We start from the raw sequence: 15,930 nt of genomic DNA on the forward strand, positions 1-15,930 counted from the left end.
CTTTATGAAAGAATCAGATGGGTCCTAAAATACAGGCTGTCTGCTGTAGCTCAAGGAACAATTCTTTACAAATACATCATTCGTTCCACACAGTAGTTGACAAATGCTGTAAATAGCATGTCCAGCACTACTTTCATCTCCCGCAAACATCAACTCCTTGCTGGAGCATGGACTCGCATGTGCTGGTGCCCTGCAAGTACCCAAGTATTTTCTGCACATTAGCCAGAGTCAGGCTAATGAAATGTGCTTTTGCAGCTTGGAAGTGGGAGGACATGTCATGAGGGATAAGGCACATCCTGCTTGCAGCTATCAATGTTCCCATTTTGAGGTGACCCTGGTGGAATTTCCCACCCCTCAGTCACATCCTTAGATCGGGGATACAAAGCAGCTCAATATTTTTGCCCCATTGCTGCCGTGGCTGATTACCCAATACAACTTGGGACAAGGACTGAAGCTTTTTAGGCTTGATCCCACATAGCAGAATGCATTTCCCCCCCCCCCCACCAGTGTGTGTACGAAGATCCACACTGACCTTCTTACCTGTACACAGCTCGCCCAGCTTCTACCGCCATCCAGTCTAAGGCAAAGTCAATCTGTCGCACAAATGGAGACATCCTCCTCACCACAGTATGAGCCACAGTCAACACCACGTTGGGTTTTTCCCTCATTATCCTTTAAAAATGAAACAAAATGTAATAAACACATTCTCTCTCCTCTTTCAAATCCAGTTGCAGCCAACAGGTTTGGTCTCCCGTGAGCCCTAACACTGATAAACAGGAGTGACCATGGAACCATAGAAGCCCTACAGTGCAGAAATTGCCATTTGGTCCATCGAGTCTGCACAGGCTCTCTGAAAGAGCATCACACCCACACTCTCCCCTCCACCCTACCCTGTACCCTGCATATTTACCATGGCTAAGCCATCTAACCCATATACCTTTGGACATAGAGGGGCAATTTAGCGTGGCCAATCCACCTAACCACATCAGTGACAACATCAATTCAGCTCATTTGATAGCCATTGACTTGAAAGGACCAGAGTTCCTCAGTCCTGAACTTGACCTAAGCAATCATAACCAAAGCATCCACCACCCCAGTTCCACTCTCAGGAACTCCCCAGCTAAAACTTCTATTACTCTCGAGATTCCTTTTTAAAAACCAACTCATTGGCCAAACTTTTTGTCTATTAATCCTACTTTATCTAGTTTAATGAAGCAATTTGAGAGATTATTCAAAGTTATAGGCACCATATATAAGCAATTAGTTGTTGACATTTTAGTGGAGTTGAGAGAATGTGCAGTATTGTTATAGACATGAGTGTGCTTTGGATAATAAATTAAATTAAAATTCTGTCTGCCTACTCATTTAAGCATGAAAGATGGCATCGCATTATATGACAACGTGGCTGAAATTTCTTTATAGCTCTACTTCATTACTTCTACATTGGAGCAGGAGCCTTCTTGCCCCTTTAAACCTGCTCTGCCACTTAATAATATCATGGCTAATCGGACTGTGGCCTCAACACTACATTCCGCCTACCCTTAATATCCTTGGACTCTCAAGAGTGCAGAGGAGATTTACCAGGATGCTACCTGGTTTGGAGGGTAGGTCTTGAGGAAAGGTTGAGGGAGCTGGGGCTTTTCTCGTTACAGCGGAGGAGGATGAGAGGCGACTTAAAAGAAGTTTATAAAAATGATGAGGGGAATAGATAGAGTGGACGTACAGAGACTATTTCCTTGGGTGGATGTAGTGTTACTAGGAGGCATAACTATAAGGTTCATGGTGGGGGATATAGGAGGGAAGCCCGAGGTAGATTCTTTACTCAGAGAGTGGTTGGGGTGCAGAATGCACTGCCTGCTGTGATAGTGGAGTCGGACACTTTAGGTTAGGAACTTTCAAGCGGTTATTGGATAGGCACATGGAGCACACCAGAATGACAGGGAGTGGGATAGCTTGATCTTGAGTTCAGACATAGCTCAGCACAACATCTAGGGCCGAAAGGCCTGTACTGATCTAAGTTCTATGAATCAAATCAGAGTCTTACATGTTAATATAACATTTACATATGGCTTTCGACTTCTATCTCTCGCTCTCTATTTGAGAAGTTAGCTAAGCAGAGACTGCTAAAAGACAGCAAGATATTCCAGCAGCTCAGATCACAGAACATCTCTGATAAAAGTGAATAGTGCATATGTTCAGATTAAATCTGTATGCAACTGGAAACACCCAACATTATGGTCAGAGTCTGAGGCCTCCAAATAAAAACTTGCAGAGAAATGTAATTTATGATTTAAAAAAAGAATTGAACTTTATTTTGTTATTAGAAATCTGTGTCACAGACAACAAATGGCATCCTGTGGGGACAGGATAAAATCAGTGCTGAGTCACAATGTGACAGGCAAGTGACCAATAAATCTGGGAAAGCCACAAGGAAGTGTCATTTATTGGTATCCCAGGGAAACAACATGTGAATGAGGGGAACGTAACATGGGCATCATACAAAAAAAAATGTTTCGCAGCTGTCAATATATCCCATACAAATGTTAATATTTTGAATTGGGCTCTCATGATGCCACACACAGGAATGCAGTTAGGAGGGAATAACTGAAGTAGAATACTCAGATGATTTCAGCCTTTCTTCTATTCATTCATGGGATATGGGCGTCACTGGCCAGCCAGCATTTATTACCCATCCCTAGTTTCCCAAGGGCAGTTGAGAGTCAACCACATTGCTGCACCTCTGGAGTCACATGGGCCAGACCAGGTAAGGACAGCAGATTTCCTTCTCTAAAGGACATTAGTGAACCAGATGGGTTTTTCTGACAATCAACAATGGTTTCATGGTCATTAGTAGATCCTGAATTCTAGATTTTTTTTATTGAATTCAAATTCCACCATCTGCCATGGTGGGATTTGAACCCGGGTCCCCAGAACATTAGCTGAGTTTCTGTATTAATAGCCTAGCGATAATACCACTAGGCCATCGCCTCCCCCAGAGTCATATATTGTGTTTTTACTGATATATTCTATAACTAATACCAATACTTTTTACATTTATCAGGGCAAATAACCTATTTAAACTTGTCACATAGTAATTACACCTTTCTGCCAACACTCTCATATTCTTTTCAATCCCCACACCACTTTCATTGGGATCTTGAGCCTCTGGATCCCTGATTTGTAAATTCCTTATAGGTGCAGGTTCCATTAGCAACACTCCCTCTGTAAAGGTGGAAACTGAACTCAAACTCTAGAATTGGTCAGTACCCTCCAGACTCAAAAGCTATCCCTCAAGACACTAAGTTTTATAAAAGCAGAAAGGGTTCAATCCTTTCCTAATTGAAGACAGCAGCACGAGTACTAGGTTGAGAAGCCTGTGGAACTCACTCATAGAAGTTGTATTTGGAGATACACAGGAAGGTGCAGTCCCTCTGGGCCTTCATGCTGAAAATGAGTGGCTCGCCCGTCAGCACAGCCAGCTGCCCCACTATCTCCCCCGGATGAGCGACAAACAGACAGTTCTCCTCTTCCCTGTCAATCATCCGCTGGTAAACATGCAGCAGCCCCGAGAGCACAAAGCGAATACTCACATCCTGAGAATGAAGAAAAGTGCCGTCAATAAACCCTTTCTCCAGGCAGAGCATCACTCCATTTTCACTAAAAACAAAATCAGACTCCCTCACGGTTCCTCTCTGCACCAAACACCACTCTTCAGGATAGAAGGAAGACGGGCAACTTGCTAGCTTTTCAGGCAATTGAGTGGTGCAAGAGTAGAGCACTGGCACTCAATGATGGACAGCCCTCTTGTGCCAGCAAGAAGGTAAGAGTACATTCAGATGATCACTGCTAATCATTAGTCTGCAAAATACCAACACAAATTAGCAATGGGTGATACAATATGAAAGAAAGAGCTAGCTGCCAATAATTTTAAAAGGATATTGCAAATCAGAAGATTGAAACTCAAAGCTAAAGACAATGACACCTGCTTACCGAGACATGTTGTATAAGATAGAATCCCTACAGTGCAGAAGGAGGCCATTCAGCCCATCAAATCTGCACCAACCACAATCCCACCCAGCCCCTATCTCCTGAACCCCATCTATTTTACCCTGCTAGTCCCCCTGACGTTAAGGGGCAATTTATCACAGCCAATCCACCTAACCTGCACATCTTTAGAGTGTGGAAGGAAATTGGAGCACTCAGGAAACCCACACAGACACAGGGAGAATGTGCAAACTCCACACAGACAGTGACCCAAGGCCGGTATTGAACCCAGATCCCTGGCACCGTGAGGCATCAGTGCCAACCATTGTGCCACAATGCTGCCCTTTTGGATTTGAGAGTTACTGTGGCAGTCTGCAGAGTATCACTGGGTCTTACGAAAGGTGCAACTTTGCCAACTTGGCTAGCTAGCCGTATTTTGGCTGTTTAGTTTAGATGATGATGGTCGCTGCTTGCTCAGATGTCATAAATCAACGTGCTCCGAATGCTTTTAATGGTTCCACACTTCATTACAGTGGTTAGAGGGCAGACAGACCCATCAAGATTTCCAATGAGGTGTAAATCACCTAATAACCTATGTGCAATCACATGGTGGTTTCAAGGACCTCATCTGCCACATCAGTCAAGGGTAAACTATACACAGAATAGATCAGAAGATACCGACTTCCCTCTTAAGCACTGGGTTTTCAGACAAGACCATGCTGCAGAGCTGGAAGCTCACTCAATAGCTTAATGGGGGGGTGATCCTTTACTTTAGATTAGGGATTCATGGGCTCTAGGACATTTTTGTGGTCACTTACCCCCTCAAGAATACTCAATTTGTGCCTATCCATGATCTAATATGACACCACAAGTACTCTGACAGGCACGACAGAATGAGCTGCTTGTTTAATGTTGAGTTTACCTAAGGATTAACTGGGCAGGTTAACGTCAAGCTTATCTGTCTTAAATATGCAGAAATTAAGAGCAGATCCAACCAAAATTCCACAAACACACAGTGTACAAAGAATTAAAACAAGTTGAATTTATATAGCACACAATTAACAGAACAAAGGCAGGACAGATTAAGAGATCAAATACTGGGTCAAAGAGATAGGATTTAAGAAATGCTTTTAAGAGAGAAAACAAATTGAGAGGCAAAGAGATCTTGAGGGGTAATTCCAGACTTTAGAGACTAAAGAGCGTAAACCACAGACATCAATGATTTGGCCGAAGAAATTATCTTCCCATATAAAATTAAACTCTTCCCTAATATGATACTCAAAGAGAGCGGAGGGAGGACCAGAGGGTGGAGGGGGGGACCAGAGGGAGGAGAGCGGAGAGTGGAGAGCAGAGGGTGAGGGCGGAGGGGGGGTCCAGAGGGAGGAGAATGGACAGTGGAGGGGGGGACCAGAGGGAGGAGGGCGGAGGGTGGAGGGGGGTCCAGAGGGAGGAGGGCGGAAGGTGGAGGGGGGACCAGAGGGAGGAGGGCGGAAGGTGGAGGGGGCAGAAGGAGGAGAGCTGAGGGTTTTTTGGGGGGTGGGTAGAGAGAGCAAGGGTGATCGAGGCAACAACTCTCCAAATTGCTGAGAAAAAAATCCATTTATAAACTGTCCCTCGGCTTTCATTTCTGGGTGAGCTTTAATTCCAGTTTACAACCTCTTCTATCTGATAGTGCTAAAAAATTCTTGTGGTGAGTTTAACAGCATCGTATAATACTCGGCCACAATGGACATAAATTCCCTATCGACTGCCCTTCATCTGCCAGAAGATTGGTCGATCTCATTCGGAGGGACTATTGACTGTCTGGTGTGGGAAATAAAACAATCGCCTGCGTTATCAATCTCCCAAGCTGCAGCCAGTGCGGCAGAATCGGTACCGGAGAGCGGAATTCCACCATACGCCAGTGAAGGAACAACATTCCTCAACTTGAGGGTGACAAAATTACAAATAAACACACACTTTCAACAATTTTATTACAGGCACAAGGCCCCAGCACGCACATTTCTGTTAAATAATCAACACTGTCATTCCAGCTAGAATTACAGGCCAGCCTGAACAGATTTGCCCCGCACTTTACGGGTCATGTGCATTGCCGCAACACACAGATTTTCAACTGACCCGTAATTCCATTACTGTCAACGGCCTCTGAAATTTATGAAACCGGGAAATCTGTATTCAGCGCATTTCAAAGTCAGTATGAAATTCAAACAAGCAAAACACAAGAAAACTGTATCCCAGGTTACATAATCGGCCTCTGAGCGTGAAAGGCATTTTAAACAATGTTCAATTGTGGTACTCCTGTCCCATTCACACTTTTCTGTAATTCACATGCTAGCTGCCCTTTATATGCACCAGCAAGGGTCCGACCTGTCCACTCCGCTCATCAGCTTTTTCTTTAAAAAAAAGTGTTGTCCAGAAATTCACTTGGGTAGTTAAAAAAGTAGCGAGACAGGATTTTGTTTTGGGAGGTAAGAAAATTGTAAGTATTGTTGTTCAGAGGGATTTGGATGTACTGAAAAAAGGAACCGAAAAGTTAGCATGCAGGTACAGCAATTGAGAGGGCAAATGGCATGTTGAACTTTATTACAAGGAGGGCAGAAATAAGGAGGTCTTCCTACAGTTGTACAGGATTTTGGTGAGACTCTCACCTGGAGAACAATTTTGGTTTCCCTATTTAAGGAAGGATGTACTTGTGTTAATAATGGTATAGCAAAATTTGGCCAGTTTCCTGGGGAGAGCACACTGTCCTAAGATGAGGGGAGTTTAGAAGAATAAGAGGTGATCCCATTGAAACAGACAAGATTCTTAAGGGACTTGACAGTGGACACCGAGGGGTTGTTTCTTCTGGCTGTGGAATCTAGTAATAAGTCTCACAACACCAGGTTAAAGTCCAACAAGTTTATTTGATAGTAAACCCACAAGCTTTCGGAACGCTGTTCCTTCTTCAGGTGAGTGGAAAGTTCCGATCGGAGGAGGACATATAAAGGCGCACACAGTTTACAGAATACTGATTAGAATGTGAGTCTTTACAGCTAATCTGCTATTCAAGTCTTAAAGGTGCAGACAATGTGAGTGGAGATAGCGTTAAGCATAGGTTAAAGAGATGTGTATTGTCTCCAGGCAGGACAGGAAGTGAGATGTTGCAAGTTCAGGCAAGTCACGGGGGTTACAAATAGTGTGACATTGACTCAAGATCCCGGTTGGGGTCATTCTCATAAGAACATAAGAAATAGGAGCAGGAGTAGGCCATCTAGCCCTTCGAGCCTGCCCCACCATTCAATAAGATCATGGTTGATCTGAAGTGGATCAGTTCCACTTTCCCGCTTTCTCCCCACAAGCCTTAATTCCCTTGACTACCAAAAACCTATCTACCCGTGTCTTAAATATATTTAGCAAGGTAGCCTCCACCACTTCAATGGGCAGAGAATTCCAGAGATTCACCACCCTTTGAGTGAAGAAGTTCCTCCTCAACTCCGTTCTAAACTGCCCCCCCTTCTCATGTGTGCAGAACTTGGCTATCAGTCTCTTCAACCTATGCTCACCTGACGAAGGAACAGCGTTCCAAAAGCTTGTGGGTTTACGATCAAATCAGCTTGTTGGACTTTAACTTGGTGTTGAGAGACTTCTTACTTTGTTTACCCCAGTCCAACACCAGCATCTCCACATCATGTGGAATCTAGGACATAGGGACACGATCTCAGGAATGGGGTTGATTATTTATGACTAAGATGAGAAACTCTGCAGTAAGATGGTTGTGAGTCCTTGCAATTCTCTACCCTTAGGGGGTTGTGGACACTCCGATGTTGACCACTGGAGATGAACAGGCTTTTGGTCTGAGAATCAGGGAAAATGGGGAGAGGGTGAGGAAGTGGATTGACACCACAGATCAGCGCTATGCGTGGCGAGTGACAGAGCAGGTTTGACAGGTGGGGCAGTCTGCTCCTATCTTTATGTTAAATTTCAAGAATAAATAAATTCTGATCAATTTTTCCACTTACTGTTGTGCCTTATCCAGAAGTGTTTGATAAAATTCTCAACTCTTTTCAACAGTAAGGAGACAAACAACAACAACTTGCATTCGTATAGCACCTTTAATATAGCTAAATATACAGGGGCAAAAACAAAACGAAGCACAACAAACCACAACAAACCACACAAATGGGTTGAGTTTTAAAGAGTGTCTGGATAGGGAAAATAAGGTTAGAAGGATGGAAGGATTTAGGGTGGGAATTTGAGAGCTTGGGGCCCGAGCAGCTGACAGCAAAAGGTGGAGCAATTAAAATTGGGGTTCCCAAGAAGCCAGAATGAGACGAGTGTAGTTGCAACAGTTGCTTAACTGGAGATTAGAGACAAGGAGGGAGAGGCAATGGAAGAGTGAAAGACTAAGATGAGAATTTTTTTTTAAAAATCGAGGAGTTGCTTAACTAACTAATGACCAATGTGGATCAGCAAGTACAGGAGGTATGGATAGATGAGATTTGGAGAGAGTCTGGGCACATGAAGCAAAGTTTTGGACTCAACATTACCCACTTCACCAGTGGGGCGCTGTGGCCACACAGGTTGGATGATCTACAGGTTGCCCTCCTGTAATTCACCAAACCCAGCTTCAACGCAAACAGCAAAAACAGAAAGTGCTGAGAAATCTCAGCATGTGGGGAGAGAGAAGGAAACCAACGTTTCGAGTCTGGATAACCCTTCGTCAGAGCTACCTTCAACACCACTCCCGAGACCTCTGCCACCTGAGAGGAAGGGCAACAAGATCCACCTTGTGCCACACAGATTATATTGCGAGTCAGCAGCCTGCTCTTACTGATAGGCAGCTGCACAGCAATCTGCTATCCAATGTGTTGAAACAGACTGCTCACAACTCCAACAGTGCATTAGGAATGATTTTCATAATGTGAGCATAACTAAGCCAGGATTTTTCAAAATATGAACTGCCCATGGAGAAAAACATAGCACTGAGGAGTTCCTAACACACCCAATACAGAGAAAGTTAAGAGCAAACATTGGTCAGTATCCTGGGATTCCCTAACTCTCACTCTGTGGGAATACCATCATTTCAGGCAATGCAGCAGGTCTCCCATTACCAGCAATGGGCAATGATTATGGTCCTGACAACACCTTGTGACTTGCGCCAAATGAGGGATGTCTGCATTTGCCTATCCTGCAATCAAATCAAACCTCTTTGCATGTCGAACCGGAGGGTGCGTGCGTACAAGAGCTCAGCCAAATGCAATGTCCTTACCTGGTCACCTTGCTTTGCCACAACTGTTCCAGCTTTAACCTGTTCAAGAGTCACTCTGTCATCCAGCAATAAGGGATCCTAGGAAACAGAAGAAAGCGGAGATAAGGATAATCCATTTCTGCTTTGACAATTTGCTTAACCTTATCTTGCTGTCACAGTATTTGCAAATCTCCTCCGTCACTCCGCTGAAAGAACATCTGATGACTCCTCAGACTAACTTACTGGCTGTACTTGTGATTTCTAAAAATAAAACCTTAAGTGCCGCATTTGTCAATTTTATTTCCATTAATTTTACATCAAGGGCAGGTAAGGAGTTCTGATATCTCAGCTTTGGAGAAAATAAATATTTCTGAAGACAAATCATTGCTGTATGGTTGGCGTAGGTTCAGCCTCAATTGAAGACAGTCAGCCTTGATTGAGGAGTAACCCCAATGCAAGTGTGTAATGGGGATGACTCGCACATTGCTAACCTGACTCAGAATCGGAGACATCCACACTATTGCTGAACCTGGATGCTGAAGAAAAGTGAGCAAGGATTGTAATTAACTTGAGAAGTCCAAAGGTGTGCAGGTTAGGTGGACTGGCCATGCTAAAATTGTGCCTTAGTATCAGGGGGACTAGCTAGGGTAAATGCATGGCATAATGGGGATAGGGGCCTGGATGGGATTGTGGTCAGTGCAGACTCAATGGGCTGAATGGCCTCCTTCTGCACTGTAGGGATTCTGTGAACATGTACAGGTTAGCAAAACAGGCATATGAAATTGAATGCAGAGAAATGCAAAACCGTTTTGCTTGGTTTAAAGTTTTTAAGTTTAAAGTTTATTTGTGTCACAGGGAGGCTTACATTAACACCACATTGAAGTTACTGTGAAAATCCCCTAGTCGCCACACTCTGGCACCTGTTGGGATGCACTAAGAATTTAGCATGGTCAATGCACCTAACCAGCATGTCTTTCAGACTGTAGAGGAAACTGGAGCACCCAGAGGAAACCCCTGCAGACATGGGGAGAATGTGCAAAATCCACACAGACAGTGACTGAGCTGGGAATCGAACCCGGGTCCCTGGCGCTGTAAGGCAGTAATGCTAAGCATTGTGTCACCGTGCTTAGAAGAATGAGGTGATATAAACTACTTAACGCCATTATAAGGGGGTACAGGAACTGAGAGATCTGGAAATATATGTACAGATGTCTCGAAGGCAGCTGGACAGTTAAAAGGTCTGCTATAAAAACGCACACTGGATCCTTTGTTTCATGGAGACATGGGATACAAATATAACTACGCTAACAGCTCTGAAGAAGTCATATTGGACTCAAAACATTAACACTGCTTCTCTCTCCACTGATACTGCCTGACCCGTTGAAGCTTTCCAGCACACTGTTTGCATTTCTCATATTCAGCTTTTACAAAACACAGGTAAGGTCCAACTGGAGTATTACAGACAATTCTTGACACCACACTTAAAGTCTTAGTGAGTGCACAAAGGAGATTTAATGAGAATAAAAGGATTGAAAGGATTTAGCTACATAGAAGGACAAGAGTTGCCTTCAAACAGAGATTAGGGGAGATGTAATCGAGGTATTCAAAATTATGAAGGATTTCAATGGAGTGAACGAGGAGAAATCTTCTACTGGGCAAAAGGTTGGTAACTAGAAGACAGACTTAAGACAATTGGCAAAAGAACCAGAGGAACACGAGGGAAAAAATATTACACAGCTCATTACAATCTGTAATGTACTGGCTCAAAGCAGATTCAATAGCAATTTCTAAAAGGGAACTGGACAAATATCCAAAAGGGTGAAGTTTACAAATCTATGGGAGAATGGTAGGAGAAAGAAAGTGGATAGCTCTCTCAAAGAGCTAACATGGGCACCATGAGTAGAATGGTCTCATTCCGCGCTGTATCATTCCATGATTCAAAATCAGCAGCCAAGTTAGGTAGGACCATAGAAACCCTACAAGTGCAGAAGGAGGCCATTCAGCCCATCAAGCCTACACCGACAATCATAACCCCACACATTTACCCTACTAAACCTCTCTAACCTACACATCCTGGGACACTAAGGGGCAATTTAGCATGGCCAATGCAACAGACCCACACATCTTTGGACCGTGGGAGGAAACTGGAACACCCAGAGGAAACCCACACAGGGACAGGGAGAATGTGCTTCACAGACAACCGAGGTAGAACGTAACTATTCACAAAATATGAAGACTGCACCAGGCAGCAGACTCACTAAAGATTCCAAAACATGTTCTTTAGATTATCAACTTTCAGATAGTCAGCATTATTATTCATTCACATAACTACCTGATCCATTTAATATAGAATTTGGTAGTAATTTTTCAAATAAGCATTAACCAGAGGATTAATATCAGCCAAGATCGAGTTTCTTCAATATAAATAATTTTGTTTTGAATTTTTCACTCATGCTCCCAAGGATTAAATTCAGCTTTACGAAAGCTAAATTTCAGATGAGAATCTTTGAGGGTGAATGCAACATTCTCCAAGTGATTATTCAGCACTAAAATTAAAAGGAATCGGCTCATGAAATGTCAAAGTATTTTGCTCAAAGATAGAATTTCAAAGAGAAAATAAAGTGTAAACACAAAACATGATGCTTGTTTTAAAGAACTTGTTGCAAATTGAAAATTTCCATATTAATGCATCAAACTGCCTTGGTGCTGAGTCTGCAGTTTGTACTGTAGGGGGATTCAACCATTAGAAGCTTCTGTGAACAGCTATGGATATTTTATGTTAAAGTCTCTACACAAAATGTAAATAAATAGCTAAAATATCTGTCTGGTGAATTGGCTGCAGGGTCACGACATGGATTTACCTTCACGACAAGTTTAGTTTATTCATTATTAGTTCCAAGTAGGCTTACGTTAACACTGCAATGAAGTTACTGTGAAAACCCCCTTGTCACCACAGTCTGGTGCTTGTTTGGGTCAATGCATCTAACCTGCACGTCTTTCAGACTGTGGAGGAGACCGAAGCACGCGGAGGAAACCCACACAGGCATGGGGAGAATGTGCAAACTCCGAACAGACAATGACCCAAGCCAGGAATTGAACCCAGGTCCCTAGCGCTGATGCAGCAGCACTAACCACTGTGCCGCCCCTGGGCGCCAACAAGCAACGTACAAGATGGCAGACACTGATACTGACAACTGGGAGAGAGTTGATGATGCTGTGACCTCTGGAAGCTGACAGTTTGAACCGACATTGGAAGAAGTGAGCAGAGAAAAAGAGCTATGGTGGCCGGGACGAGGGTTCAGAGAAAACGCAGGCAGCAAATCATGCAGCCCACCGCTTTCCTCTGCAGCAATGTGGCACAGACTGCCATGCCATAGTGCAGCTCCTGAACCACTCTAGGCCATGCTTAACACAGAGCTGACCACCACAAAGCATTGTCTCACAAAACAAAGGGCTGCCAGTACTATCTACATGCAAATAGATGTTGTCATCGTTGTAGGAGTGCAGAAAATGCAGAGTGATGAGCAGTTGGAGTGAACACATCTGTAAAGGTATCAAGACATTCTGTACAGACCAGTGCTGGATGTTATTGGCTTTTGTAGATCTGGAATCAAACCCAAAAAACAGTTTGCTATGATGCATGTATTACATTTGGACAAAAGATGGACAGCACCAATTTAGGCAACTGGAAACATACAGTAAACACTGCATTCATTTTCAAACATTTCCATGACACTGAATTGCTACTGGTCATTTCATAGGTCGTCAAATTTGGGACCCAGATGGGAAACAGCAAGTTATAATGTCCTTCCTCATCAATAAGCACTGATGGTCAGGGTGAACTGACTAAGGCAGGGCTAGATCAACCTCTCTGGAAATTGGTCAGGAAATGGCAAACAGGACTTTAACAGGACTTCAGAAACCAAGTGCTCATCAGCATGCCATAAAATAGTTCATACAGTGTGTCTATAATTTTTGATTCTCTGACTGAACTCTAAGTATTGGAGAAATAGACTCCAAAGAAAAGCATCCAAACTGCAAGGACAGACTAGAAATGTCCACCATCATCCAGCATTATGTTGGAAAGATCTACAAAAGATGGCTTCACTTAAATTTTGATACTTATTGTAAGGTAAATACACACAACCATGATAATTAGAATTATTAACTTATAGGTTCATTGCTTTTTAGATGACTTCACCAGGTTGAGTATCTGTGGCTCCACATATAATTAACTTGTATACAAACTTGGCCAAGTAGTTTTAATCCAAAGGCCAATGTAGAACTTTCTACCTTGCGGCAGATACCAATGAGGGAGCAACTTGGAACATGTCATGCACAGGGGCACGGAACGATAGGATGTTGGGAAAAAGCGGAAGCTCTAACACACACCACTGAGATTTAATTCTGCTCCGTGTACTAACTTACTAAGTAACACTTACTGACTCTCCAAAATCACAAGCAGAAAAACAGTTTTTAAAAGTGGGAATTTATTTAGTTACTCATGATTCTTTGTAATTGTCCTCTCTCAACTGTTAACAGCCTCCATTAGGAAGGTCAGGGTCAGTTATTGCACAGAGCATGCCTGCACTTGAAGCAGCCTCCTGGGGAAAGCAAAACAGATAGCCGAGTGGATTAAAAGAGAGAAAATGACTATTAATCGGAAACCTGACACCACACAGTTGTGTTCACGAAGCAAGCATTGGAAAATGATCAATGCAGTCCTTTTCACACACTTTGTGCATACACAAAAAAAAATCCAAATCTTGCTACCCAATCAGGTACTGCACTATAACACAAATCACATACGAAAAATTAGCAATGGAAGTTTCCTTCAAAATGAATAAATAGGTAAGCTAATGGCTAAGAAACTAGAAGGACAATGAATTTTAATCTGGCCAGCGAGTTCATTTTATCACGGTGGCACACTGCTTAGCACTGCTGCTTCACATCACCAGGAACCCAGCTTCAATTCTGGCCTTGGATGACTGTGTGGAGTTTGCACATTCTTCCCATGTCCGTTTGGGTTTCCTCCGGGTGCTCCGGTTTCTTCCCACAGCCCAAAGGTGTTCAGGTTAGGTGTATTAGCCATGTATAGGTTAGGGGAAATAGTGGGTTACAGAGATGGGGCCTGGATAAGATGCCCCGTCAAAGAGTCGGTGCAGATTTGATGGGCCAAATGGCCTCCTCCTATTTTGGCTGACATTCCTGGCTCAGGCTGTTGAGGACTGAGGACTCCAAAAGTGAGGGGCAAAAGGAGCAGAAAGGAGGACATGCTCTCTTTCTACAGCACTAGCTACCGTAAAGCAGAGAGCCTAAAAGGAATGAATGAAAGGGAGAGAGTGAGTTTCAAAGTGAATGGAATATCAGGGTGTGTGTGTGGGTTGGGGGATGTCCCTGGGGAGGGGTCAGGGTGAGCCACACGGGGTCGGTCTGAGTGTTTAAAATAGTTACTCAGAAGTTAGAACTTTTTTTTCCTTCCAACTCTTTCAGAGTAACTGTGAATGTAAAATTGGCAGACCTATCCAAAGTTGACAACTTAAATCACTTTCTTGGATGGTTCCCAACCCAGCACAATTCATAGAATCCTACAGTACAGAAGGAAGTCATTCGGCCCATCAAGTCTACACTGACCACAATCCCACCCAGGCCCTATCCCCATAACTCCATGCATTTACATCAGCTAGTACCTTCCCACCCCCGACTTTAAGGGGCAATTTAGCATAGCTAATCCACCTAAACCGCACATCCTTGGACTGTGGGAGGAAACTGGAGTACCTGGAGGAAACCCAGGCAGACACGGGGAGAAGGTGTAAATTCCGCACAGTTACCCAAGCCGGGAATTGAACCCGGGTCCCTGGTGCTGAGAGGCAGCAGTGCTAACCACTGTGCCACCGTGCTGCCCCATGGGATGTTACCTCTTCTGGACAATTGCCAGGTAACGCGAGAACTTCCAAGAGGGATTCCCCATCGCATCATTGGGCTTCCCCCACTAAATCGGCACTGCGGAGCTGGTAAGTTAAGACACAACAATTTTAAATTACATGTAGACAAGGCTAATTTCCCCAAATCCACAGTTGAAGCACACAGCCAATTTCAGGCAATGTTTTGAGAAGTACAATTCATTAAGCCTGTGTAAACATACTGAGTCATGGTTTATTGTGCTCAGTGTATGAGTGTGCCTTGTATAGCTGTAAACAGATAGATCACTGTCACATTCACAGATCTGTGTTCCAAGATACCCGTGGTGTATTTTCCAATTCTCTGAAGTGAAGTGGACAGCTTTATCCAGAGAAGCACATTCATAATGTCAACTTGACAATCAATGTGTAATTACTGGAAACTATTCCACAGTCAGATGAATTATTTATAATATCCAATCCATTTCTTTTTCCAGATGCTTAATGACTCATTCCGTTTTATGAGCTGAAAGGCTGTGATGTTCAGTGTTGATACTACGCCACACTAGCCAAGTGCCCCCACAATCAATATCATCAGTTGCAGGCCTTTCAACAACTTCAAGCAAGGTCAGAGCAGATCATAGATTATTACAACCCTCTCTACAAGAGGAGCACAACTGAAATGTTACCACAGCAAGAACATGGAGAAGTCTAACAACAAAGATATTCAGCATAGCTGTGGACATCTCCCAGACGTGGAGATGCCAGCGTTGGACTGGGGTAAACACAGTAAGAAATCTGACAACACCAAGTTAAGTC

At 43.5% G+C, this 15,930-nt stretch overlaps 1 protein-coding gene across 2 annotated transcripts in view; it reads right to left on the reverse strand.

Moving 5' to 3' along the window:
* pnpla7b (patatin-like phospholipase domain containing 7b) overlaps window positions 1-15,930 on the reverse strand; it is a 309,370-nt gene that overhangs the window by 209,967 nt on the left and 83,473 nt on the right. For both annotated transcript variants that reach the window (XM_080212442.1, XM_080212443.1), the window contains 3 exons: window positions 9,233-9,310; window positions 3,388-3,593; window positions 541-672 (listed from right to left, as the gene is read on the reverse strand). In XM_080212442.1, the coding sequence (XP_080068568.1) occupies window positions 541-672; window positions 3,388-3,593; window positions 9,233-9,310 (416 nt within the window). The remainder of the gene's footprint in view (window positions 1-540; window positions 673-3,387; window positions 3,594-9,232; window positions 9,311-15,930) is intronic.

Source organism: Carcharhinus amblyrhynchos, chromosome 25 (assembly GCF_965287045.1).
Source record: "Carcharhinus amblyrhynchos chromosome 25, sCarAmb.v2.hapA, whole genome shotgun sequence".
Taxonomy (NCBI): domain Eukaryota; kingdom Metazoa; phylum Chordata; class Chondrichthyes; order Carcharhiniformes; family Carcharhinidae; genus Carcharhinus; species Carcharhinus amblyrhynchos.